General features: G+C 36.3%; 1 protein-coding gene across 18 annotated transcripts; it reads left to right on the top strand.

Moving 5' to 3' along the window:
* Window positions 1-378: 378 nt before the first annotated feature.
* On the top strand, window positions 379-23,895 carry LOC150030824 (pyrophosphate--fructose 6-phosphate 1-phosphotransferase subunit beta-like). Of its 18 annotated transcripts, none has more exons than XM_090309403.1 (22): window positions 426-903; window positions 1,617-1,685; window positions 4,360-4,652; window positions 4,786-4,891; window positions 5,056-5,119; window positions 5,451-5,539; window positions 6,156-6,288; window positions 6,421-6,743; window positions 13,796-14,165; window positions 14,588-14,647; window positions 16,023-16,184; window positions 16,283-16,403; window positions 16,533-16,586; window positions 16,673-16,778; window positions 16,985-17,087; window positions 17,252-20,058; window positions 20,443-20,574; window positions 20,694-20,774; window positions 21,229-21,462; window positions 21,663-21,889; window positions 22,298-22,357; window positions 23,734-23,895. In XM_090309403.1, the coding sequence occupies exons 4-7, from the start codon at window positions 4,796-4,798 to the stop codon at window positions 6,237-6,239; spliced, it is 333 nt and encodes a 110-aa protein (XP_090165529.1). In that variant the 5' UTR covers window positions 426-903; window positions 1,617-1,685; window positions 4,360-4,652; window positions 4,786-4,795; the 3' UTR covers window positions 6,240-6,288; window positions 6,421-6,743; window positions 13,796-14,165; window positions 14,588-14,647; window positions 16,023-16,184; window positions 16,283-16,403; window positions 16,533-16,586; window positions 16,673-16,778; window positions 16,985-17,087; window positions 17,252-20,058; window positions 20,443-20,574; window positions 20,694-20,774; window positions 21,229-21,462; window positions 21,663-21,889; window positions 22,298-22,357; window positions 23,734-23,895. The 18 variants fall into 18 exon arrangements, 5 of the variants coding, with proteins under 5 accessions (XP_090165529.1, XP_090165528.1, XP_090165526.1 ...); XM_090309402.1 differs by having other exon boundaries at window positions 6,407-6,743; XR_016526492.1 differs by lacking the exon at window positions 6,156-6,288 and having other exon boundaries at window positions 379-903; window positions 5,434-5,539.
* Window positions 23,896-24,279: the final 384 nt, after the last annotated feature.

The following is a 24,279-nucleotide window of genomic DNA, read 5'->3' as shown; positions in this document are numbered from 1 at the left end:
TAGACCTTCATTTATTTAGTTCATCTTTAATATTTTCACAACTACTATTTTACTTTTAGCTGCCAACTTTATAGATTAGAAAGTTAATAAGAGATAGTTATTTTGAAATAGTATTTACTGTAACAAGAGATAGTTATTATAATCTTATGGTCTCATCCGCCTCTTAATAGTAAAAGTAACGTAAGAGTGATTTTGAAAGGATTAAAAATACTTTATTATTATTAATAAATAAAAAAAACAAATACATATAAGTATAAGTTGAAGTTTCCAAAATTTAAATAAATAATTTAAAAAGAATCCCTAGTTGAATAATAATCCTCCATCTTTGCCTTTTTCTTCCCTTACTCATTCCCTGCAGCAGCAAACCCCAGAAACCACCTCTCTTTCTTTCTCTCTCCTTCCTATAAAAACACAGACAAGCCCCATTTGAATCTCTGCTTTCTCCTAACAAAAAAATAAAAAGTAAAAAAGCTGATAAAAGTGACAATAAATTTGATAAAAATAAATAAATATTTAAAAAATAATTTCCAGCTGGAGAGTGTTTGTTATTTATTAGCAAAACTCAACGGGCCAAAATTTTGAAACCCTACTCCTCAGACGTTGTACTTCCTCCAAAATTTTGAAACCCTACTCCGATCCCCTCTCTCCCATTGTCGCTCCCTTCGTCGCCGTTACAGGGCCAGACCTTCCTCACTTTCCATTCTCATTTCATTGTCGCTCCCTTCGTCGCCGCACTCTGCTCCTTCGACGATGACGCCATTGCTCGCCAAGTCACTGATCTTGTTCGTCGATGTTACTGAAGTTAACGGTGATGGATCTCTTTGCGACGACTTTATCGCCAGAGTTTCGGATCGGCTTTCTTCTGGCGCGTTGTCTTGGAGCCGCCGTCAGGTGTATAATATGGTAATCTTGTTTGTTCTACTGTTCTAGATTCGTGCGTATTTCGTTGTCAAAGGAGTGTGATTTTTTTTCTTTTTCCATTTGTTCCTTTTAGCTTCATTGTTATAGAATGCTTAGGTCTGCCTGTAGTTAATAAGAGACTGATTTCACTTCAACAGGCAGGAAACCAATTACACATGTTTTTTCTTCGTTTTGTTTTTTACTTTTTTTTAAAAAAAAATTTCGGGGAGGAGTAAAAAATTGGCTACTACTGCCAGACCACTTTCTCAGAGTTTAGTGGACACTTAACGAACCAGCCAAACAAATGACAATGAAAAGGAAAGTTACAGCAATAAATTCATAATGCTACAACAACCAAAGGAAACAAACATTACCTAATATCAAACTCTTCAGATTTCTGTACAGCTTCTTCAGAAATCTGTACAGCTTTAAACTATCGGACAACAAATTTCCATGGCCAAATTAAGAACAACGATGGCCTCGTGTCAAATCTCGTGCCAGGCCTTGAATTACCAAGGTGATAAACTGAATAATTCGAAAGAAGCAAATTATTTTGTACTGCGCATATGCATTTTTTATGACAAGTTCTGAATTACTCTTCATATGCAGCAAGGAGATACGGGGAGAGATCCTCTTTGTTCTATATAAATTGACCACAATTCAATATGCATCTAACCATAGCACTGAAAATGATATTCTCTCTGCATTTTGCCCAGAACTTCTGTTTCTATCTCTGGAGGCGCTCATGAAGACTCAAAATGATGATGTCCGATTGAACTATGTAGGTTTGTCAACTTCTTCAAAACCACTTTTTTTTGCGTTTCCTAGACCGAACATGATGGCTAAATCTTCTTTCTGGTTTATAATTTGTAGCTGGTGGTGCATGAGTTTGGGTGATATTTTTGAATGTTTGCATTTGCGTACAAATGAAGCCCAGTTTCTCATTTCTCATCTTCTTTTATCTGATGTGTATTGATTTGTATACTGACAACTACCAGAATAAATGTTTTAAAAAAAAGCTATGAAAAGCTATGTCATAATGGATGGAAAACTGAAAATGATGTATTGATTTGTATACTCATCTTCTTTTATCTGATGTGTATTGATTTGTATCTAACTATTCATGTTCATTCATTCATTGTGCATCACTACTAGAATAAATGTTTAAAAAAAAAGCTATGCAACATAATTATTTCCAACCTTGAGAATACTACATGATCATTCTATACTGACAAATAACTTGAATGCTTTGAGAAAATACAAGAAATGGATACTCGTGGTATTATGTCATAATGGATGGAAAACTGCATACCTTAATGGTTGCAACAAGGCCCAACCTGAAACACAATAAAGCTGCATTAGTCCTTTCTAAATGTAGTAAACTCATAGCTTTATTGAAAATTATAAATCTCTCTGCTTATCATAACTAAGCAGCCCCAAAAGAAATTAATTTTATCAGTACAAGAACAGCATAAAATGAACTAAAATATGAAAACCCCATAGAAAGATCCATGACCATCTTGTGGCAAGGCCGATAACAGAAAATTTTCAAACACTCTATGGAAGGAGTAGAAATTAAGTTTATTCACTACTTAAATCCCAATTAGAGTAGTGGCCCAAAATGAATAAAAAATTTGAAATTCCAAAGCAACAAGATAAATCGACCTATTTGAGCTCGGACTTAGGATATGCCATTCCACCAACAAAGTTGCTTGCCAGGATATTGAAGAAAGAAAGCAAAAGCTAAAAGAAAATGCAACTCAAAACATTTTGTTCATGTGCAAGTTTTTTCCAGACTTGAAGAACCATTTTACAAAATTCAGCTCAACCACATAGCTGTGCATCTACAGTATGGTTATAGGTTTCAATTCGATATTCTACCCCCAAAAGATATACCCAGATGACTTTTCATCTACCCGACCGACTTCTTAGCTCAACTCTAAGTTTCTAAATTCTGATTAGTCAATCCCGTAAACAAGATAAGATCACTTATCCAAAGATTTTAATCGACTTCTTTTCCAATAAATTAACAAACGCTGCCCTGAATGACTAAAATTTTGCAATGGCATATCAACTCTTAAGTTTCTATCAAAGGTCCTCTGCTTTCGTCAGACTAAGATCTCCAACTTAACACTGTGGAGCTAATAATTAGTTATCTGTCCTCAGAGGGCACTTCCATCAAGCCAAACCAACTATTGGTTGAAGAAAATATAGTGGATTATGTATTTGAGATATTACGATTTTCAGGTGAGCAATCGTAGTCCTGAAAATTCTGAACAAGCATAATCTGTCAGGGATAAAGATATCTAGCTATTTTTTTTAGATCGAAAGGACACAGATGTACAACCTATGAAACAAATCCTAATCGTAGTCTTGAAAATTCTTGAACAAGCATAATCTGTCAGAGATAAAGACATCTAGCGATTTTTTTTAGAACTCAAGGACACATATGTACAACCTATAAAATAGTTCCTGTTCAAGTAAGGTCGTAGATATCTAGCTATTTTTGTGTTGGTAAATACATGAAAACTAGTCAAGGTCATAGATATCTAGCTATTTTTGTGCTGTTAAATACATGAAAACTAGACATTCTTTTTTCAAAATAGAACATATGCCAGAAACTTCGAATTCTAGGATAATGAAATGAGTTGCACATTGCTGAAGGTAAGGATCCCTTAACAAGGGCTTGCGTCTTCAGGCCCTTGATCTTCTTTCAAGAGCTGAATTGCCCTTCAATCAAAGGCTTGCGGTCGGTTTTGCAACACTAATTCTAGTGTTGGGTCATGTTGCTGAAGTTCCTTTCCATCCAATTCACAGCCAAACACTTGGTCTCATTTTGAAATGCATTTCTCAGTGTCCTGGAGTAGTGGTTGTATCTCGTATTGAAGAACTAGTTCTTATTTTGACGAGTATGCTCCGTAAGAATGTGACTGGGGAGATGGGCATACATCCAGACACATTTGCAACAACCCGTGCAATCCTGGTCACGATTATGAAGTCTCCATCTCATAGGGTGCCACATCTAGCAACATCAATTCAAGAAGTATTAGAACATGTAGTTTTATTTCGTCTTAGTACATTCGAAACACAACCAGGTCAACTTTTACATTCTTTATACCTTCTCAAGGAGTTCTATATATATAGTCATGTCAATACTGTCATGGACAACTCTATCACCAAAGAAATGAAAAATTGTGCTCTTGATGTATGTACAACACACTACCTTGGCTTTTAGCAACTATCAATGTAACTGAAGAGGAACTTGTTTTGGTTTCTACTTGGACAGAAAAGCTCCAATGATTCAGATCTTTCTTCTTGTTAGTCTGCTGTTTTGTTGTTACTATATGTAAGTTCATTACATGATGATAGGTAACACACTTTTGTTTCTTCTTTCTTGTATCCTCTTTTTGGTATATATCTGTTGTCTATGTACTCACCACATGAATACCTCTTTGCCAGACTTGTTGATGAGAAGATGGTTTAGCATGTTCCAGTATATTCTTGTCATCAAAAGTGGCTTACTATGTGGATACCATGACCCATTTATGGTCACACAAATGGTGAATATATATGGGTTTTGTAGGTCTGTTGCTGATGCTAGTTGCCACACTTCCTACAGTTCAGAAGTCGAAAGAATATTGTTCTAATTGGTGACTGAAAGTGAGTGGGATATGCATTCTTCAAGGATTCATAGACCATCATTAGTATGGTTGTTTAAGCAAGAGAAAATCAGAAATCCATTATGTTATCAGGTTTTGAAAATATGCCAAATCCATTATGAACTTTTCCTGTTTTACTTAAACGCTCCTGTTTTTTTTTTTTTTTTTTTGTGTGTGTAAGACTCTGTTATCTATATTCCCCTTCTTTCTATTGTTTTCAAATTAGGAGTAAGAATATGAAGACCCGAGTGATTGGTTGCCCAAAAACTATTGATGGTGATCTCAAATCCAAAGAGGTCCCCACAAGTTTTGGATTTGATTCTGCTTGCAAGGTACTCATTTCTCTTTGTAACTGCTTTAGAATTCATATTTCGTTTGGACTCAACTTTGGTGACTGTTGCAAAGTTGAAGTAGTTTCTTCAAGAATTCAAGGAAAAAATGGAATGTCGCATTCATGAGATGAGACGCTTAATAGGCTCTTCTGATGTTTATGCAGATATATTCAGAAATGATTGGTAATGTGATGGTTGATGCTCGATCTACAGGAAAATATTACCACTGTAAGCATTTTACTTAATGAAATTGAAACTAAAAATAGTTCTGATGTGCTGACATGTTCATAATAACTGAAATATTGACATTACCAGTATTTCAAGTTCAGCTATGTCCACTTTTTTAAAAATATATATTTATAAATAAGTAGATAATATCAATAATAAAGCCCATCTTGTTGCCTCATCTGTAAAAAACAGAGCACTTCACGGCTACTCAATTTTATTAACCTAATGTGAGATTGTACTTTTTTATTGTTGTGATGTTGATACCTTTTTTTTCTCACTCAAGTTTCAAGTTTATTATCATATTGCATTAACAGTGTACATATATCCACAGTTGGACGACTTATGGGTCGTGCTGCTTCTCACATCACACTAGAGTGTGCTTTGCAAACTCATCCAAATATTATTATTATTGGAGAAAAGGTAGCTGCTTTATTTAAACTACTTAAGATAGAAACCTTTGTCAAGGAGGACATTTATCTCCACATGCTTTACCAGATAGAAATCTTTGTCAAGAAGGGCATTTACCTCCACATGCAACCCTAGGGTTGTTTATTCCCTTTGAGAACTAGATTTTGTCTCAGTAATAACTAATAATCTCTGCAACAGATACTCTCATGTAAACATGAAAATTGAAATTGTTGAGTCAGTTAATATATCCTGTTTCAGAATTTCATCTTCTTGCATTTTTACATAGAATGGTAAATATCAAACAAAACTTAGGGTAAAGATAAAAATTTGTGATAAACAAAAGATTCATGGAATTAGGTTGAAACTTTTAATATGGTGTAATGGAACTAAGGATTGACATCCCATATCATATTCAATTGCCTAAGTGATATCGGATGCCTTTTTTTGTCAGCTTTGAAAAATTTGTTCTCTACCACCTAGTTGTAGTTGACTCATAGAGATTTATTGGTTTTGAATGTATGCAGGCGACAAAATTTCCAGACAAAAAATAATTTGTTTTGAATGTTGACTCATATATTAATAGAGCTTTAGTTTATAGGGTACATCGAATTTACAATGTGTTTTGCAGGTTGCGGCTAAGAAGCTTACCTTGAAAAACGTTACAGACTATATTATCGATGTAATTAGTAAATGTTTTGAACTTGGTTATTAATTATGGTGTTGTACTTATTCCTGAGGGTTTGATTGACTTCATTCCGGAGGTATTTCTTTTGTTATTGTAAATAATTGTGTTTATTTCTTTTGGTTGTATGCTCACTATCCACTAAACCCAAGATTCTTGGGATCAATATGTCATTCTTGAACTGATATCATATATAGCTCACTTTCTACAGGTGCAACAACTTATTTCGGAACTCAATGAAATTCTTGCCCATGATATTATAGATGAGGATAGGTTATGGAAAAAGAAATATTATAGATGAGGATAGGTTATGGAAAAAGAAACTTACTACTCAATCTCATCACCTTTTTGAATTTTTTCCACAAGCAATCCAAGAACAATTGTTGCTTGAAAGAGATCCACACGGAAATGTCCAGGTAATTGTTTTTTCTTTTTGTTTTATACATGTCTTTCCATGTAACTGAGTTGGAAAAGAGAAGGCAAGAAGGTGCATATAATGGGTGGCCAATTCAAGTGGCAGTCACATTTCTTTCGGTACTTATTCTATTCGTGCTTGAACTTTTGCTGTTTTACTTATACGCTCCTGTTTAATAATTTAGTGATAACACATTATTTATTTAGCACTTGGGTAGTAGGCAAGTCAGTTGAGATCTGAAAAACATGTATGTTGGTAAATGCATTGAGATCTTTTAAATTCATATTTGATAATTAGGGAATACCAAGTATCTAGACTTCCATTACCCACGAACTTTGATTCAACTTATTGCTATGCTTTGGGTTACACTACTGGAGCTCTCATCCATTCTTGAACTCTTGCAAATGAATTGATAGTTGATCAATATGTTGATTCATTTTCCCTAACGAACGTTGGATTTATTTTATTGTTTTCTTTATATCTGCTACAGGATCTAAATAGTCATTTTGGTGGATTCTTTAATATGTTTTAATCTCATGATGGGTATAGGACTCATCCATTGATTCTCTTGAATCAACCTTTCGTGATCGTGTTTCATAACCAAAAGAGTAATTTTGTGTCTTGAACATTTTTCTTGGGCTGTAAAAATCCATTCTTGATGATTCTTGATAATTCTTTAATTCATCTAACTCCCAATCTTCACGTTGATATCTTGAAACATGGGTTTGATTGGATCTTTGGACCTTTTTCGATATTTTTGCCTTCTTATCCCACCCCAAATTGCCTTAGAAACATCATTGGAGTCACTAGAATCACTAGAATTAAATTTCCAATGTGGATAATGATAGGTGCTTTGAGAAAATCGAGCATGGACAAAATTAGTATGTTGGAATTCTTCTTTTGAACCACTTGAGTCAGAATTCCAACTTTGTTTTTGGAAGTAAATTTTATTTTCTTGCCTATACCAACTGCTGATTTTTTTTTTCTTGGACGTCTTCTTTGATCGATAATAGTCAATTCTTGCAAAATCTTGATAAATCCTCGGTTTCTTCTTTCTTTCTTGGAATTTCAAGGGTTCCTCCTAATTAGATGTTAGTTGTTCGACAATGAGGAAAACTCACAAAGCTTCCTTTTGTGATTGACGTCACTAAGAGTTTCTTGGAGTTCCACTGGCGGCAGTCAATATTGGCCCACGGATGCTCTGGTACCAAATTGATGTCTCCTAAAGGAGATAAAAGGAGAATTCTCTCCAAGAATCAAGATTATGAATATTTTATTAGAATGAATAAAGTGTTTGATACAAGAGGGGAAGGTTCCTATTTGATGAAACAAAGAGAAGAGAAGAACACAACATTTTACGTGGAAAATCCTAGAACAGGGAGAAAAAACCACGATGCAATCACTCTTTTTATTATTATTTTCTATGTTTCATACAGAACAGGGCACAAATATAAATAGAGATGTAGGAAACCCTAATACAGACTAGGGTAAGATGAAACTACTAAAATGCCCTTAGGGTTCAAAAGTGAAGTCCTTTTTTATTTTCAACACTCTCTCTCAAATTGGGGCATAGATGTTAGTAAGACCTAACTTGCTGACACAAAAATCAAAACTCTGTCTGTTAAGTCCTTTTGTCTATGAAGATGTCTGTGACCTGTTGACCGAAAGAGATGTATTGAATGTAGATACTGTCACTGTCCAATCTTTCTTTGATGAAGTGTCTATCGATTTCAACGTGTTTGGTTCTATCATCTTGAACCAGATTATTTGCTATACTTATTGCAGTTTTGTTGTCACAGTAGAGCTTCATCAGATGATCACAATCCCGACACAGGTTTGACAAAACTTTCTTTAACCAGATTTCTTCACATATTCCCAGACTTATAGCCATGTATTCTGCTTCAACACTGCTTCTAACAACCACCATTTGTTTCTTACTTCTCCAAGTGACAAGATTTCCCCACAAAAAGGTACAGTACCCAAATGTGACTTTTTGTCTACAATAGAGCCTGTCCAGTCAGTGTCAGTATAAGTGAGATACCTCGTTTATCAGTTTTCTTGAACATCTAACCCTTACTGGGAGTAGTTTGTAAATATCTTAGGATGCGTTCAACAACCTTCATATGCTCTTCATAGTGCTTGCATAAACTGGCTTACCACACTAACGACGTAGGATATGTCTGGTCTAGTATGGGATAGGTAAATTAGTTTCCCTACTAACATTGATATCTTTCTTTATTAACAGGAAAGTTAATAGAGTCGCCAAGCTTGGTATTGACTTCTACGGGGTTATCAACTTTGCATCCAGTTATACTTGTTTCTTTTATCAAGTCAAGTGTATATTTCTGTTGAGAGACTGAAATTCCCTCTTTTAATCGTGCTACTTTCGTCCCAAGAAAGTACTTGAATCTTCCGAGGTCTTTAATCTCAAACTCCTTAGCCATTTTCTTTTTCAGTCTGTCAATCTCTGTAGTATCATCGGGATAACACAATATCATCCACGTATACAATGAGAACGACACTCTTTCCTGACACTGACCTTTTTGTAAGCAGAGTGTGATCAGAGTGTCCCTGAGTATAACCTTGAGATTTAACGAAGGTAGTAAACCTGTCGAACCACGCTCTTGGAGACTATTTTAATCTGTATAATGACTTTCTTAGCTTACACCCTTCGTGATCAAACTGAGCTTCAAAACCTGGAGGACTCATGTAGACTTCCTCTTTTAACTCACCATTGAGAAATGCATTTTTCACATCTAGATGATGGAAAGGCCAGTCTTTGTTCACAACCATGTCGAACTGTGTTTAGTTTTGCAACCAGAGAAAAAGTCTTAGAGTAGTCTATTCCAAAGGTCTGAGTAAATCCTTTAGCAACTAGCCTGACCTTATAACTGTCAAGCGTCCCATCAGACTTGTACTTTATGGTGAACCCCTATTTGCATCCAACCGTCTTATGCTCTTTAGGAAGAGACAGACGATCCCAAGTATTGTTTTTCTCAAGAGCCCTCATTTCTTCCATAATTGTAGTTTTTCACTCGGGGATTTCCATTGCTACTTATAAATTATTTGGTATCGTTACTGTTTATAGACTTGTAGTAAGAGCTCTGAACTCAGGTGAAAGGTTACCATACGACAGATAACTCCGCATTGGGTGCTTAAGGCAGGACTTGATTCTTTTTCTTAAGGCAATAGGAAGATCAAGGGAGGAATCTCCACCTTTTACTCTATCTGACCTTCCATTAGAAATTCCACACTTAGTCTCTAGCGTAGAGTTCCATTCTGATAAGCAAATAGTGACAATCATAAGGAGTTGGCCAAGTAAGCAATATTGAGGTTCTAAAAGATGAAAGTGAAGTTCAACAATCTCAAACCAGCTCAACTGAAGCTCGTGGTGAAAATCATTGTAAGAACTTTTCAAGTCAATCCAATCATGAGGCAATCATTATGCCTCAAGGACCAATGTCAAGAGCTAAAAAACTTGAAAAGGGATTAAACGCTTGCTTCCAAGCTAAATTTCCAGCCCATCACGAAGAGTTGCAACCCTTGAAGCTCCAAGAGTCACTTGGGCACCCAAAAGTCCTAATGAATCTGCAAAATTCAGATTCATCCCCGTGTTTAATGCTTGATGTATTAATTTATTTCAATGTATTTACATTTATTAAGGTTCATGTATGTCCTCAAAGAGTTTTTATTGAATTTAGTCAATTAGGTGAAAAGTTGTGTCTTTTCAAATTGTCTTCTCCATCAGTATAAATACCTATGTAGTTTGGTCATTGGAACACACTTGAGATTGAATGGAATTTCATTAAAGGTTTTGTCTTTCAAGCTTTATGCTTTTTCTTTGTATTTTTGTGTTTAAAATGCATGTATTAGAACTTTCAATCTAGTTTGATCAATTAGATTGTGGAGAGTTCGAATTCTTGAAGTTAGGAATAAGTTTTCCTTTCTTGTTGATCATCGATCAATCTTCCAAGCCAAATATGTTTAGCTTTCTTGGGGTTGCTTACTAAATAGTTAATTGGGGTTACTTTTATTATCGTTGTGAGGTTTCACCTAGAATAAAGGGGTTCTCATACGTGATTGAGGGCCCACAACGATAATAAGAATAACCCCAATAACTATTTAATAAGCAACCCCAAGAAAGCTAAACATATTTGGCTTGGAAGATTGGTCGATGATCAAGAAGAAAGGAGAACTTGTTACTAACTTTAAGAAGTCGAACTCTCCACAATCTAATTGATCAAACTAGATTGAAAGTTCTAATACATGCATTTTAAACACAAAAATACAAAGAAAAAGCATAAAGCTTGAGAGACAAAAACTCTAATGAAATTTCATTCAATCTCAAGTGTGTTCCAATGACCAAACTACATAGGTATTTATACTAATTGAAAAGACAACTTGAAAGGACACAATTTTTCACTTAATTGACTAGGTTCAACAAAAACTCTTGAACCTTAATAAATGTAAATACATTGAAATAAATTAATACATCAAGCATTAAACACGGGGATGAATCTGAATTTTGCAGATTCATTAGGACTTTTGGGTGCCCAAGTGACTCTTGGAGCTTCAAGGGTTGCAACTCTTCGTGATGGGCTGGAAATTTAGCTTGGAAGCAAGCGTTTAATCCCTCTTCAAGTTTTTTAGCTCTTGTCATTGGTCCCTGAGGCATAATGATTGCCTCATGATTGGATTGACTTAGAAAGTTCTTCCAATGATTTTCATAACGAGCTTCAGTTGAGCTGGTTTGAGATTGTTGAGCTTAACTATCATCTTGTAGAACCTCAATATTTCTTACTTGGAATAGTTGCTTCAACTTGTTTATTTCCAGCCATATCAGCCACAACTTTCTTGGTACAATCATTAGTTTTGCGATTTTCTTCCACAGTACACATCATTTTTAGCACAAATACCAATATTATTAGAGACGAGTATGAGCATCATTATCATTCTCAACACAAATATCGAGGTTATTAAAGACAAAAGTATGAGTACCTTGGGCTAATGTTGGGTCGTACTCATAGATCGTTACCGGAGAAACAATAGGTGGCACAATTTCCTTCTTGAGATTCTTCCTATAGTATGTTATCCATGGACCTATTTGGTAGGTAAGACAGTGACAGTGTCGGTAATATTCAAGATAGGATCAGGAAAGGAATCAGAAAAGATCGAAGACGGGGGCCAATTAGTCTCTTCATTAGAGCTCTCCCCCTGAAAATGACTAATAGAAAAGAAGGGTTGATCCTCTTGAAAGGTGACATTTATCGAAATAAAATACTTGTGGGAGGGTGGATGAGAACACTTATACCCACGTTGATGGAGAGGATAGCCAACGAAGACATATTTCTAAGCACGAGGAGTAAATTTTGTCTTTTAACGCAACTACGCGCATCAATGCATACTCAACCTTTGCATGCAGCGCCTCGCGCGCACACTTGTACAACCCTCGTGCGCAACCTAGCGTACACACCCATGCAACGCCTTGCGTCATTCTGCCTTTGCGCGCATCTGTAGCCTTCCCGGTTGAGTTGCCTGCGTGCTCAACTGTTCCAGCTACATGCTTATTCAACCCAAAAATACAAATTCAACTTCAAGCTGAATTTACTTATTTTTCCAAACATTATTTTGGGAAATTTCCTTCTACAAACTTGTTTAAAATTGTCTTAACTTACTTACCTTAAAATTTGAGCTTCAAATTCTTCACGATATGGTCAGAATTTTTCAATCTTCACACCCTGCTCAGAATCACCTGAGAGCTTGACCTCTTGAGGAAATCTTCTGATGTCAACTCGAATTCTTAAGAATTTCCTTCCAGCAACCTCATAGCTTCATCTACACTCCTCAAGCCTTCAAATGGCTGTGGAATCACCCCTTTAACACTAGAGAATTGTCCAAACCAAGTTCTTGAACTGAGGCTTCCCTTTTAGATTAAGAGATGCATGACCTTAATTACACTTAGGCTGCCACCTATCCCACTAAGTCAACATTAAACCTTCTAATCTCGACAACTGGCCACTACAATCGGTGATTAAGCTGAAAAGCTTCCCCTAATCACCAACACATAGCTTACTAACTCTTACCAACGCATGGCTTTACTTGGACACATACACCTCTTAGCTAGTGCACGTCTCAGCGCCCTTACTCGCACCCGATGCCTAGTCTCAAGATCATCGCATGGGCCTACTTTACACACATCCTTGCCCGACCATTGCACACCAATGCACGCACAAGCCGCATCGCTTAAGGCATTCTCGCCCATGCGCGCGTCCTTGCCCAACTAACCTCAACGTGAGGCTCGACTAGTGCATAGCCCAGGCTCAACGCATGGCATCATCTTCTCGGCCAACACTTAGCCAATGTTCTTCTTCACACCACTAGCTTTCATCTTAACCTTAAGATGCTTAGGCCATCGCACACCTCAGCATGACCGTCAATGCATCATGACCTTCAACACTTAGTCAAAATTTCTCTCCTTAACCAAGGCTTCTTACTCTTTCACTTAGCACCCGAGAGCCCTTAGTAATCAACACATGAAATCATTTTTCTTTCCTTCCTTAGCATCCTCAAGCTTTCCCTACAACCTAGTATTAACTTACACTTCTTTCACTTAGCACCCGAGAGCCCTTAGTAATCAACACTTGAAATCATTTTTCTTTCCTTCCTTAGCATCCTCAAGCTTTCCCTACAACCTAGTATTAACTTACACTTAATCTTATATAACATACACAAGTAGAGAAAATAAGCTTCGGGGTTGACAAATATTTCTTGCTTTGCTTAATGAGATCCACAACTACTTTCCGTCTCAGGTTGTTAGTCTACATGACTCATTGAGTACTCATAGGCAATCATTTTAATACTCATATATTAAGCAAACAAAATAACTTCCACAAATTCTACTTAGATCATGATATTAATCTTCACCCTTACCCCATTAGAATTAGTTACTTATGACAAGAGATAAAGCCAAAGTGAGGATAGATAAGATGATGAAAGTGAACATGATGATATTAAAATAGTTGTTGAATACACAAATGAACTATCTCTTAAACAAAAGGCTACAACAACTAAGAAGATAGAGAAATAAGGTGAAGGGCAGTTGTTAGTAATCTCTTGCTTCTCACAGATGAATGTTGAGGCTGCTTGTGATATAATGGTTGGATGAATGCAGAAAGCCCTTTTAGACTCTTGCTTCGGCGAAGCTTCGATGAAGAATCAAGGTGAAATATGGAGGTGGAATTCCCACTCTGATAAGTCGTTATCGTCTAACGTGGTAGGTGAGAATGTCAGCATTGCTATCATGGTCAATATTCTAAATACTTGCGAGAAGATCCGCTGGTATTGACTCTGAGATCCCGAGGCATGCGACTAATTGTTTGTTCGTCGGGTAGGGCTCCTGGGTATGTTCTCGAAAGGGAAGGTAGAGGTAGTACTTCGAATGGCGAAGAGAGGCGGCTCGGCAAAGAAGGAATGAGAAATCGTCAAAGATGACTTCTTTGTTGGCGAAACGAAGGGCTAGTTCTTTCTCTCTCCATCTTATGGTATTTCACTTGATTTCTTTCTTCTTGTCTTTCTTTATCCTTTTCTTCTTTCTCCTTTTTTTTTTTTTTTTTTTATCTCTGTTTCTCCGTCTATCTTCTCCATCTCTTGCTTAATTTTCTCCATTCATATGATTGTATCTCAATATCTTTTTGTTTTTCTGTTTTCTTCATCTCATTTCCATTGATACTCCTTTCTTCTATCTCTCTCTTTTTGTTTGCCCTTTGTTAAAATTTGATACTTCATGTATTATTATTTAGTTTATAGCTAAATGTCATTAAAGCTAAAATATTGAAATATTAGTAAAGTAACTTGGTCATTAATGTTGCGTGTGTGTATCATTAGTGTGGGTGTTAGTTTAAACAATATAAAAAATTGTTACGACTGTTGTATTTGGTTAGTTAATCATGTATTTTTTTGCTAGGTTAAATCACTTCATGTTTATCCCCAATTCAAGTTGTGGAGTAGAAGAACACACTAAAAGGTATGAAAAAGTTGTAGTAGTCTTTTACCTTCAGGCTATTAAATTTGAGTGATTTAGTCACATATTAACTCTAAGTCTTGCTTTTAAATCTTAAAATCTAGCTCTTTATTTTATCCTTGTTTTAAAAAATATTTGAATTAGTCTTTGTCAAATATTATGTCACACTTGAATTAGTCTTTGTAAAATCTAGCTCAAGTGCCTATTTATTTGTTTTGCTATTCTTACGTTCTCACTTCTTGGTGAAAACTAAAAATCCCATAGAAAGTTCATTTATTTTCTTGGTTGGTTCTTTGGGAACTATTAATGACTTCCACGTCTTGCAAAAAACCTCCCATATGTCTTAGGCCTGAATTGGCAAGTTTTGTGTGGCATAGCCGAGTTCTAAACATTTACCTTGGTTGTCCCTTTTCCACTAGAGTCTCCAGGTGTTTTTGGTTGGGATTTATGTTTTAAGCCTTTTCTTTTTGCTAAGGTTGGGTTTTCATCAAATGTTGGTGGAGGTCTTTATCTGTATGCAAATTGATTAATTTCGTGGAGACCAAATGTGTTTTAAAGTAGACTAAATTGTTACATTCGCTTGGAGACCAAATATCTCTTTTCATTTTTTCAATGAAAAATTTCGTTTCATTGAAACCCTCTCTCTCGTTGTTTTAGCCATAAAAATTTTAGTCTCTTGCTGGCCAAATCCTCACATCAGGGACTCATATGGAGCTTTTGGAGCATCAAAATCCCTTCTTAGAGTGTTATCCATTTTGTCCACAAGCTCTTTCCTCTTATTCTAGTCAAGTCCTTCATCTTCTCGACCTTGTCGAACACTCAATTTTCCACTTCTTTCATTGATTCAATCTTTCATTTCTCTACCTATCTCCCCATTTTCATCTTCATTTCTCTCCTACCAATGTCTCCGCCTTTCATCGCTAATGCCGATGTTTCCCTCGTCATTGCATCTTCTCCGTCGGAGATCGGCCTTGTTTCTACTGTGTATATCCAAGTCCAAGCCCACTGTATCGATCAACCTCTCCCTTTTCCCTCTATTCCCAAAAACCCCTTCAAAATCCTCGATGGCCCTCCTAGCTCTGCCGCTGGCAATCCGGGTGTTTATTATCCATAGATCATTTACATTCTCTTCTTGTTTCGGAGTTTTTAGCCTTCATAACGTGTTTTTTTTTTATACTCTGTTTGGTAACTGAGTTGATTGATGTCTCAAAGGAAGAGTAGTGACATGCATTGAGTTTTGTTTGTTCTTTTACTATGTTTTGCTTATGATTGTAAATCTCGCTTTTGTTTGGAACTTGAGTTTTACTGAATGCGTTTGAGGCCAGTTGCCACTTCTTAAGGTTTTAGAGTGTTTGAATTGTGTTATATGTGCGTGCAGATGATATCACAAAGTTGTTTCTTGATCTTTTCGGCCAACAGTCGGCAATGTTGGTGCCAAGTGATTCCAGTTCGGTGCAGGTGAATAAGAAATTGAAGATCGGAGTTGTCTAGTTTGGTGGCCAAGCACTGGGAGGGCATAATGTGATTTCTGGACTATTTGGTAGGGTCTCATTGTGTCCACATTTATAAATCAAGAATAAATGTTTGCTTTTTTGTTCAAGTTGTGGCTAATTAGCAGCTTCTATGATTTTGGTGAAGATTACCTACAAGTTCATGTAAAAGGAAGCACGTTGTATGGTTTCAAGGGTGTCCTACAGGGATCATGAAATGTAAATATGTAGAACTGACTGCACAATTTATCTACCCATATCGCAATCAGGTTAATTTTCTTGAAGGGATTTCTAGCTTTCAGTTGTTAGAATTGTTAGTGTGAATATGTGTGGTCTCGATGCGAAGTGATTGCCATTTGAATGCAATTCTTGATTTAAATGAATTTTTGTTTTATCAGGGTGGTTTTGATATGATATGCAGTGGGAGGGATCAGATTGAAACTCTAGATCAGGTGAAACTCTTTCTTCCCAGAATTTTCATTTTGAGACGTCTTAGTTGTAGTCAAGGCATTAATTGACAGTTCGGTTCTATTTTCAGTTTAAGCAAGCTGAAGAAACTGCTCAGAAGCTTTGATCTGGATGGCCTTGTCAATTGGTGGAGATGATTCCAACACAAATGCCTGTCTCCTCGCTGAAAACTTTAGGTATTTTTCACAACTATGAAATTTGTTTATTGCCTCCCTCCTTTTTGCTCTCTTTCTCACTCTCATTGTCATAGATAAGCTATTATATGTTATTTTTATTGTAGAAATAAATATAAGGTTGAGTAATTAATTACTCTAGGGTACCATTTTTTGTGTGCAAGACTCTGTTATTTATATTCCCTTTCTATCTGTTGTTTTCAAATTAGGAGTAAGAATTTGAACCCGAGTGATTGGTTGCCCAAAACTATTGATGGTGATCTCAAATGCAAAGAGGTGACCACAAGTTTTGGATTTGATTCTGCTTGCAAGGTACTCATTTCTCTTTGTAACTGCTTTAGAATTCATATTTCGTTTGGACTGAACTTTGGTGACTCTTTCAAAGTTGAAGTAGTTTCTTCAAGAACTCAAGGAAAAAATGGAATATCGCATTCATGAGATGAGACTCTTAATAGGCTCTGCTGATGTTTATGCAGATATATTCAAAAATGATTGGTAATGTGTACAAAGAGGAAATCATAATAAACATCAATTGAGAAAAGCTCCGGATTAAAACAGTCAAGATTCTGGAAGAACGAGAGAAGAAGAAAATGCCACCGTGGACGTGAAAGGCCCAGCTTGGAATAAGTAGTCCCTGAGCTACTATGTGAAGACCTCATCACGGATGCATTCTTTTTTAATATCCTTTTTCTGCATCAATACTTCATGAACTTTCATCACCTTATTATTACCTGTTATCATATATTTGCTTTTACTTCTTTCAAAAAAAAAAAAAGGGCGAGAAAAATTTTGCTAACTTTCTTTTATTGTTATCATTACCCTCTCAATGTTTTCTTTGCAAACGATCAAGGCACACGATTGCGGAGGCGCCGCATGAAGATACAACTACCTTATTATTATCATTACCCTCTCAATGTTTTCTTTGATGCAATGCAAAGGAAGATCGCCGCAAAGAAGGAGGCATCGACAGACAATGCCGACGACAGCGCAAATTTTGGGGTTGTATTTTTCCTTCACTCTATTCCAAATTCTGCACCATCGCATCGTATTTTAATTTTGAAAGTTTTATCACCGCATCCTGTTTGATTACCGCAATCATTTAACATTGATAAATTTAGTAAGTCGCCGCATGCTTTCTCTTTGCCATTTATGATTTCAATGATGAATCACATGCATCTATTTTTTTTTTTTTTTATATATATACTAGAGTCAACTTATTTTTAGGACAATCACCTCAAGAAATGTTTCTAAAAGTTAGTGGTCTGCTAGGTTTCTTTCAAATTGATCCTTTACCAAACTTCTTAAGAACATCGCATGACTTCTTTCAATCTATTGGCAAGGAGGACATTGCCGCATTTTAAATTTTGGGGTGAGGTATTTATTTTCAACCTTGCTATTTTTAGCTATATGAAGAAAAAAAGGAAAATTAGAATAACAACTCCACTGCCAACGCAATGGAGAAACACATGTTGATAAGAGTTAAGTTGTGAATGACACATACCTGTAGTTGGATGTCCGCAAGACACACGTGGGGGCAAGCCAAAACGAAAGTAAGTCGCCAGGATCAACGCATAAACAAATGACCGCAATTCCGCTGCTAAGTATGTATGAGTCTACTTTGAGAAAGAGCGTCTTGCTCGTAATTGGATGTCCGCATGACACATGTGGGGGCAAGCCAAAATGAAGGCGAGGCATGCGTCCATCGCATGGTAGTTGCGCTCATCAAGCGATTGCGATCACCGTGTCGAAGTTGCGGCATTAAGCGAATGCGGTCACTGCAAGATTGCGGCTACACGATAACGCATAATAGAGGGATCAACGCAAGGTTGGTGGAATGAACGCATCAACGTACATCTTGGGAAAATAAAAAACTGATGTTGACATTTCACCTACTACGCCATTAGCAGCAGAGATTTAGAAAGGACTAACGCGTCGCGAATGTCAGAATCAGAGCAGTCCATTAATGCTGTCGGCAATCCAATCTCTATATAAAGAAGCCGGTGAGCAGAATCTCAACTTATCTAGAGTTTTTCCCTACGATCCAGACAAATGCATGAGAAGAAGGCTTGAGAATTCTTCATCTCCTTCTTCCATTCCGAGAAACGACCAAAGCCTACGATCGGAGCTAGATCTCGGGAGAGTTAGCTCCACCGCCCATCCATGGCACCTGATGCGTTATTTTATGAGGTGGAATTATGGATGAAAATGCGTTGAGCACTTAAGTTTTCTCAGTGGCATTCAAGTGTAAACCCCACTGAGTTTCTTAGTAAGTCCAGGGTCGAACACAGGGACTTGGGAAAAAATATGCGGTGGTAATTTCTCAGAAGAATTTGCGGTAACCAAATAAATCAAGTAGTTATTGGGAATGTTGTTTGTGGTAATAAAAATAAACAAATGCAGCGGAGTTCGAAAAGAGTTATAAAACGGAAGACGCGATAAGTATGCGGTGAATGGGTTGAGAAGAGTTTTGGCTAACACTTCTTAGGATGCGTTCATGCTATGCGATCATACAACACACATACAATAGTAAATCATCTCTCGATGCGAATGCTACGACTTTTAATGCTAGAACGCATGCGATATATGCGATAAGACTATAGGACCTACACATAAGCCTCTATTCTTATTTATGCGATGAAAAAATGACACATACACATATAAGGCGACCACATAATATCATACCTATCTCTAGCATGCATGCGATGCAGGTTGGCAAAAAGAATTTATCTCTAGGTTCCTGTCTTTTGTTTATGCAGTTCTAATCATTGCACTCTCGAGTCTAGATTCTAACTTAGCTCTTTCAAATCTTAGGTTCTTTCTTTAGACTCTCTCTCTCGAGTAGCTCTGAAGGGATGTCGAGCACAACATAAAGAAAATGGAGAACCTAAAGAGAGTCTAAAGAGCTACTCGAGAGAGACTCGGGAGAGAGTCTAAAGAGAGAGTCTAAAGGGATCAATATGTCATTCTTGAACTGATATCATTTATAACCCGCTTTCTACAGGTGCAACAGCTTATTTCGGAACTCAATAAAATTTTTGCCCATGATATTATAGATGAGGATAGGTTATGGAAAAATAAATATTATAGATGAGGATAGATTATGGGAAATGAAACTTACTACTCGTGCTTGAACTTTTGCTGTTTTACTTTAACGCTCCATTCCAAGTAATTGTTTTTTCTTTTTGTTTTATACATGTCTTTCCATGGAATTGAGTTGGAAAAGAGAAGGCAACAAGGTGCATATAATGGGCGGCCAATTCAAGGGGCAGTCACATTTCTTTGGGTACTTATTTTATTCGTGCTTGAACTTTTGCTGTTTTACTTAAACGCTCCTGTTTAATAATTTAATGATTAACACATATTATATTTAGCACTTGGGTAGTAGGCAAATCAGTTGAGATCTCAAAAACATGCATGTTGGTAAATGCATCAAGATCTTTTAAATTCATATTTGATAATTAGGGGTATCAAGTATCTAGACTTGCATTATGAACTCGTAAAGAAAATGGCCAATCAAGTGATGGGTTAGGCTTACAGCTACTTGACTTTCAAATGTAAACTTACCAATGGTACGAGCGAATGGCCATGAGATGATACGAAAAAAATTGTACTTTGCTGGTTAGTGCTCTGTGTGTTATCTCTGTTTATTTCTTCTTTTGACTTATAGGTACGAAGGGATGTGTGGTTTACCCACGAACTTTGATTCAACTTATTGCTATGCTTTGGGTTACACTGCTGGAGCTCTCCTCCAGAGTGGAAAAACTGGACCAATATCATCGATCTGTCTGTCCCACTTCTTGTACCTCCTGATCATTTTAGTCTCTAACCTTTTGACCTTTCATTCTTTTTCTTGATATCAGTTTCCTCCATAGATTTTTTCCTCATTTCTATTACTTACTAGTTATGCATACCGGGTAGGAAATTTGGCTGCTTCTGTTGAAGATTGGATGGCTGGCGAAACTGCATTGACTTCGTTAATGGATGTGGAGAGCAGACACGGTATGATTTTTTCATGAAAACGTGCATTCCTGTTCTCATGTTTTCTTGAATAACACGTTAATAATTTTTTTTATAGAATATTTTTTATGGAGAATAAGAAGGGAAATGATAAACAGAGTATCAATTATCCAGCCAAAATGAGAATAAATGGAGATCACTAGAAGAATAAAAATGAAAGATGAAAAAAACTCTCCAATCTATATTAAAAAGACAACAATTTTCTAGTTGATGAGACTTAAAAGTTTATTTATTTTTTTCTTTTTTAGAGTATCCAAATAACTTAATAGTTACTTATACAATACTATAAAGACTAGTCAAGGTGCATGTAAGATCAGAAAAAGAAGGATAAAAGTGGAGTATCTTTTCTCTTAACAATTTTGAAAGGCTTTGGATTGATAGAACATCTTCATGAAGTCTAGTTTAATATTTATCATTTGATGATCTCTTTCTAAAGGTAGAATTCGTTTGGCAAGTAAGTTCAAGCCTGTGATCAAGAAGACAATGGTGGAACTAGATGGTAATATGATCTCTTTCTAGAGCAAATGTCGTTTCCTTTAATCTCCTTCCCAGTCTTATATTATAATTCACGCCGCTCCATTTGTCATGTGAGGAGGTCAGATCCGAATCCTACCATTGATTATGCAAGTTCAAATCTAAAAGAAGAATGGAGTAGGTGATCTGGATATAGGTATCTTACACAACCAAATGGAATAAAATCGAACCTATTTTTCAGAATTTGGATAAGATATTTTAATTAAGTCTCGGGTCAAATTCCATAGTTGGAAGTGAGATATCTAACTTCTTTGTAGTTTCCATTCTTACATGAATTATTAGGAATGTGTTAAGTTCATTGTAATGTCTATTTTGTTGGTGTATATTTTTGCTCAGTATTGTCTTGTAAAGGGCCGGCCGACAAAATCACAGACGAAGCTTTATGGTATTTTTTTTAATTATTGGAAAAGGAGGGCTCCTGGGTATGTTCTCGAAAGGGAAGGCAGAGGTAGTACTTCGAATGGCGAAGAGAGGCGGCTCGGTAAAGAAGGAATGAGAAATCGTCAAAGATGACTTCTTTGTTGGCGAAACGAAGGGCTAGTTCTTTCTCTCTCCATCTTATGGTATTTCACTTGATTTCTTTCTTCTTGTCCTTCTTTCTCCTTTTTCTTTCTTTTTTTTATCTCTGTTTCTCCGTCTATCTTCTCCATCTCTTGCTTAATTTTCTCCTTTCATATGATTGTATCTCAATATCTTTTTGTTTTTCTGTTTTCTTCATCTCATTTCCATTGATACTCCTTTCTTCTATTTCTCTCTCTTTTTGTTTGCCCTTTGTTAAAATTTGATACTTCATGTATTATTATTTAGTTTATAGCTAAATGTCATTAAAGCTAAAATATTGAAATATTAGTAAAGTAACTTGGTCATTAGTGTTGCGTGTGTGTATCATTAGTGTGGATGTTAGTTTAAACAATATAAAAAATTGTTACGACTGTTGTATTTGGTTAGTTAATCATGTACTTTTTTGCTAGGCTGAATCACTTCATTTTTGTCCCCAATTCAAGTTACGGAGTAGAAGAACACACTAAAAGGTATGAAAAAGTTGTAGTAGTCTTTTACCTTCAGGCTATTAAATTTGAGTGATTTAGTCACATATTAACTCTAAATCTTGCTTTTTCTATCTTAAAATCTAGCTCTTTATTTTATCCTTGTTTAAAAAAATATTTGAATTAGTCTTTCTCAAATATTATGTCACACTTGAATTAGTCTTTGTAAAATCTAGCTCAAGTGCCTATTTATTTGTTTTGGTATTCTTACGTTCTCACTTCTTGGTGGAAACTAAAAATCCCATAGAAAGTTCATTTATTTTCTTGGTTGGTTCTTTGGGAACTATTAATGCCTTCCACGTCTTGCAAAAAACCTCCCATATGTCTTAGGCCTGAATTGGCAAGTTTTGTGTAGCATAGCCGAGTTCTAAACATTTACCTTGGTTGTCCCTTTTCCACTAGAGTCTCCAGGTGTTTTTGGTTGGGATTTATGTTTTAAGCCTTTTCTTTTTGCTAAGGTTGGGTTTTCATCAAATGTTGGTGGAGGTCTTTATCTGTATGCAAATTGATTAATTTCGTGGAGACCAAATGTGTTTTAAAGTAGACTAAATTGTTACATTCGCTTGGAGACCAAATATCTCTTTTCATTTTTTCAATGAAAAATTTCGTTTCATTGAAACCCTCTCTCTCGTTGTTTTAGCCATAAAAATTTTAGTCTCTTGCTGGCCAAATCCTCACATCAGGGACTCATATGGAGCTTTTGGAGCATCAAAATCCCTTCTTAGAGTGTTATCCATTTTGTCCACAAGCTCTTTCCTCTTATTCTAGTCAAGTCCTTCATCTTCTCGACCTTGTCGAACACTCAATTTTCCACTTCTTTCATTGATTCAATCTTTCATTTCTCTACCTATCTCCCCATTTTCATCTTCATTTCTCTCCTACCAATGTCTCCGCCTTTCATCGCTAATGCCGATGTTTCCCTCGTCATTGCATCTTCTCCGTCGGAGATCGGCCTTGTTTCTACTGTGTATATCCAAGTCCAAGCCCACTGTATCGATCAACCTCTCCCTTTTCCCTCTATTCCCAAAAACCCCTTCAAAATCCTCGATGGCCCTCCTAGCTCTGCCGCTGGCAATCCGGGTGTTTATTATCCATAGATCATTTACATTCTCTTCTTGTTTCGGAGTTTTTAGCCTTCATAACGTGTTTTTTTTTTATACTCTGTTTGGTAACTGAGTTGATTGATGTCTCAAAGGAAGAGTAGTGACATGCATTGAGTTTTGTTTGTTCTTTTACTATGTTTTGCTTATGATTGTAAATCTCGCTTTTGTTTGGAACTTGAGTTTTACTGAATGCGTTTGAGGCCAGTTGCCACTTCTTAAGGTTTTAGAGTGTTTGAATTGTGTTATATGTGCGTGCAGATGATATCACAAAGCTGTTTCCTGATCTTTTCGGCCAACAGTCGGCAATGTTGGTGCCAAGTGATTCCAGTTCGGTGCAGGTGAATAAGAAATTGAAGATCGGAGTTGTCTAGTTTGGTGGCCAAGCACTGGGAGGGCATAATGTGATTTCTGGACTATTTGGTAGGGTCTCATTGTGTCCACATTTATAAATCAAGAATAAATGTTTGCTTTTTTGTTCAAGTTGTGGCTAATTAGCAGCTTCTATGATTTTGGTGAAGATTACCTACAGGTTCATGTAAAAGGAAGCACGTTGTATGGTTTCAAGGGTGTCCTACAGGGATCATGAAATGTAAATATGTAGAACTGACTGCACAATTTATCTACCCATATCGCAATCAGGTTAATTTTCTTGAAGGGATTTCTAGCTTTCAGTTGTTAGAATTGTTAGTGTGAATATGTGTGGTCTCGATGCGAAGTGATTGCCATTTGAATGCAATTCTTGATTTAAATGAATTTTTGTTTTATCAGGGTGGTTTTGATATGATATGCAGTGGGAGGGATAAG

The sequence above is a fragment of the Benincasa hispida genome, unplaced genomic scaffold (assembly GCF_027475165.1).
Source record: "Benincasa hispida cultivar pf3 unplaced genomic scaffold, pf3_genome.v1.1 HicScf163, whole genome shotgun sequence".
Classification (NCBI taxonomy): Eukaryota; Viridiplantae; Streptophyta; class Magnoliopsida; order Cucurbitales; family Cucurbitaceae; genus Benincasa; species Benincasa hispida.
This window is presented reverse-complemented; position numbering and strand designations above follow the sequence as displayed.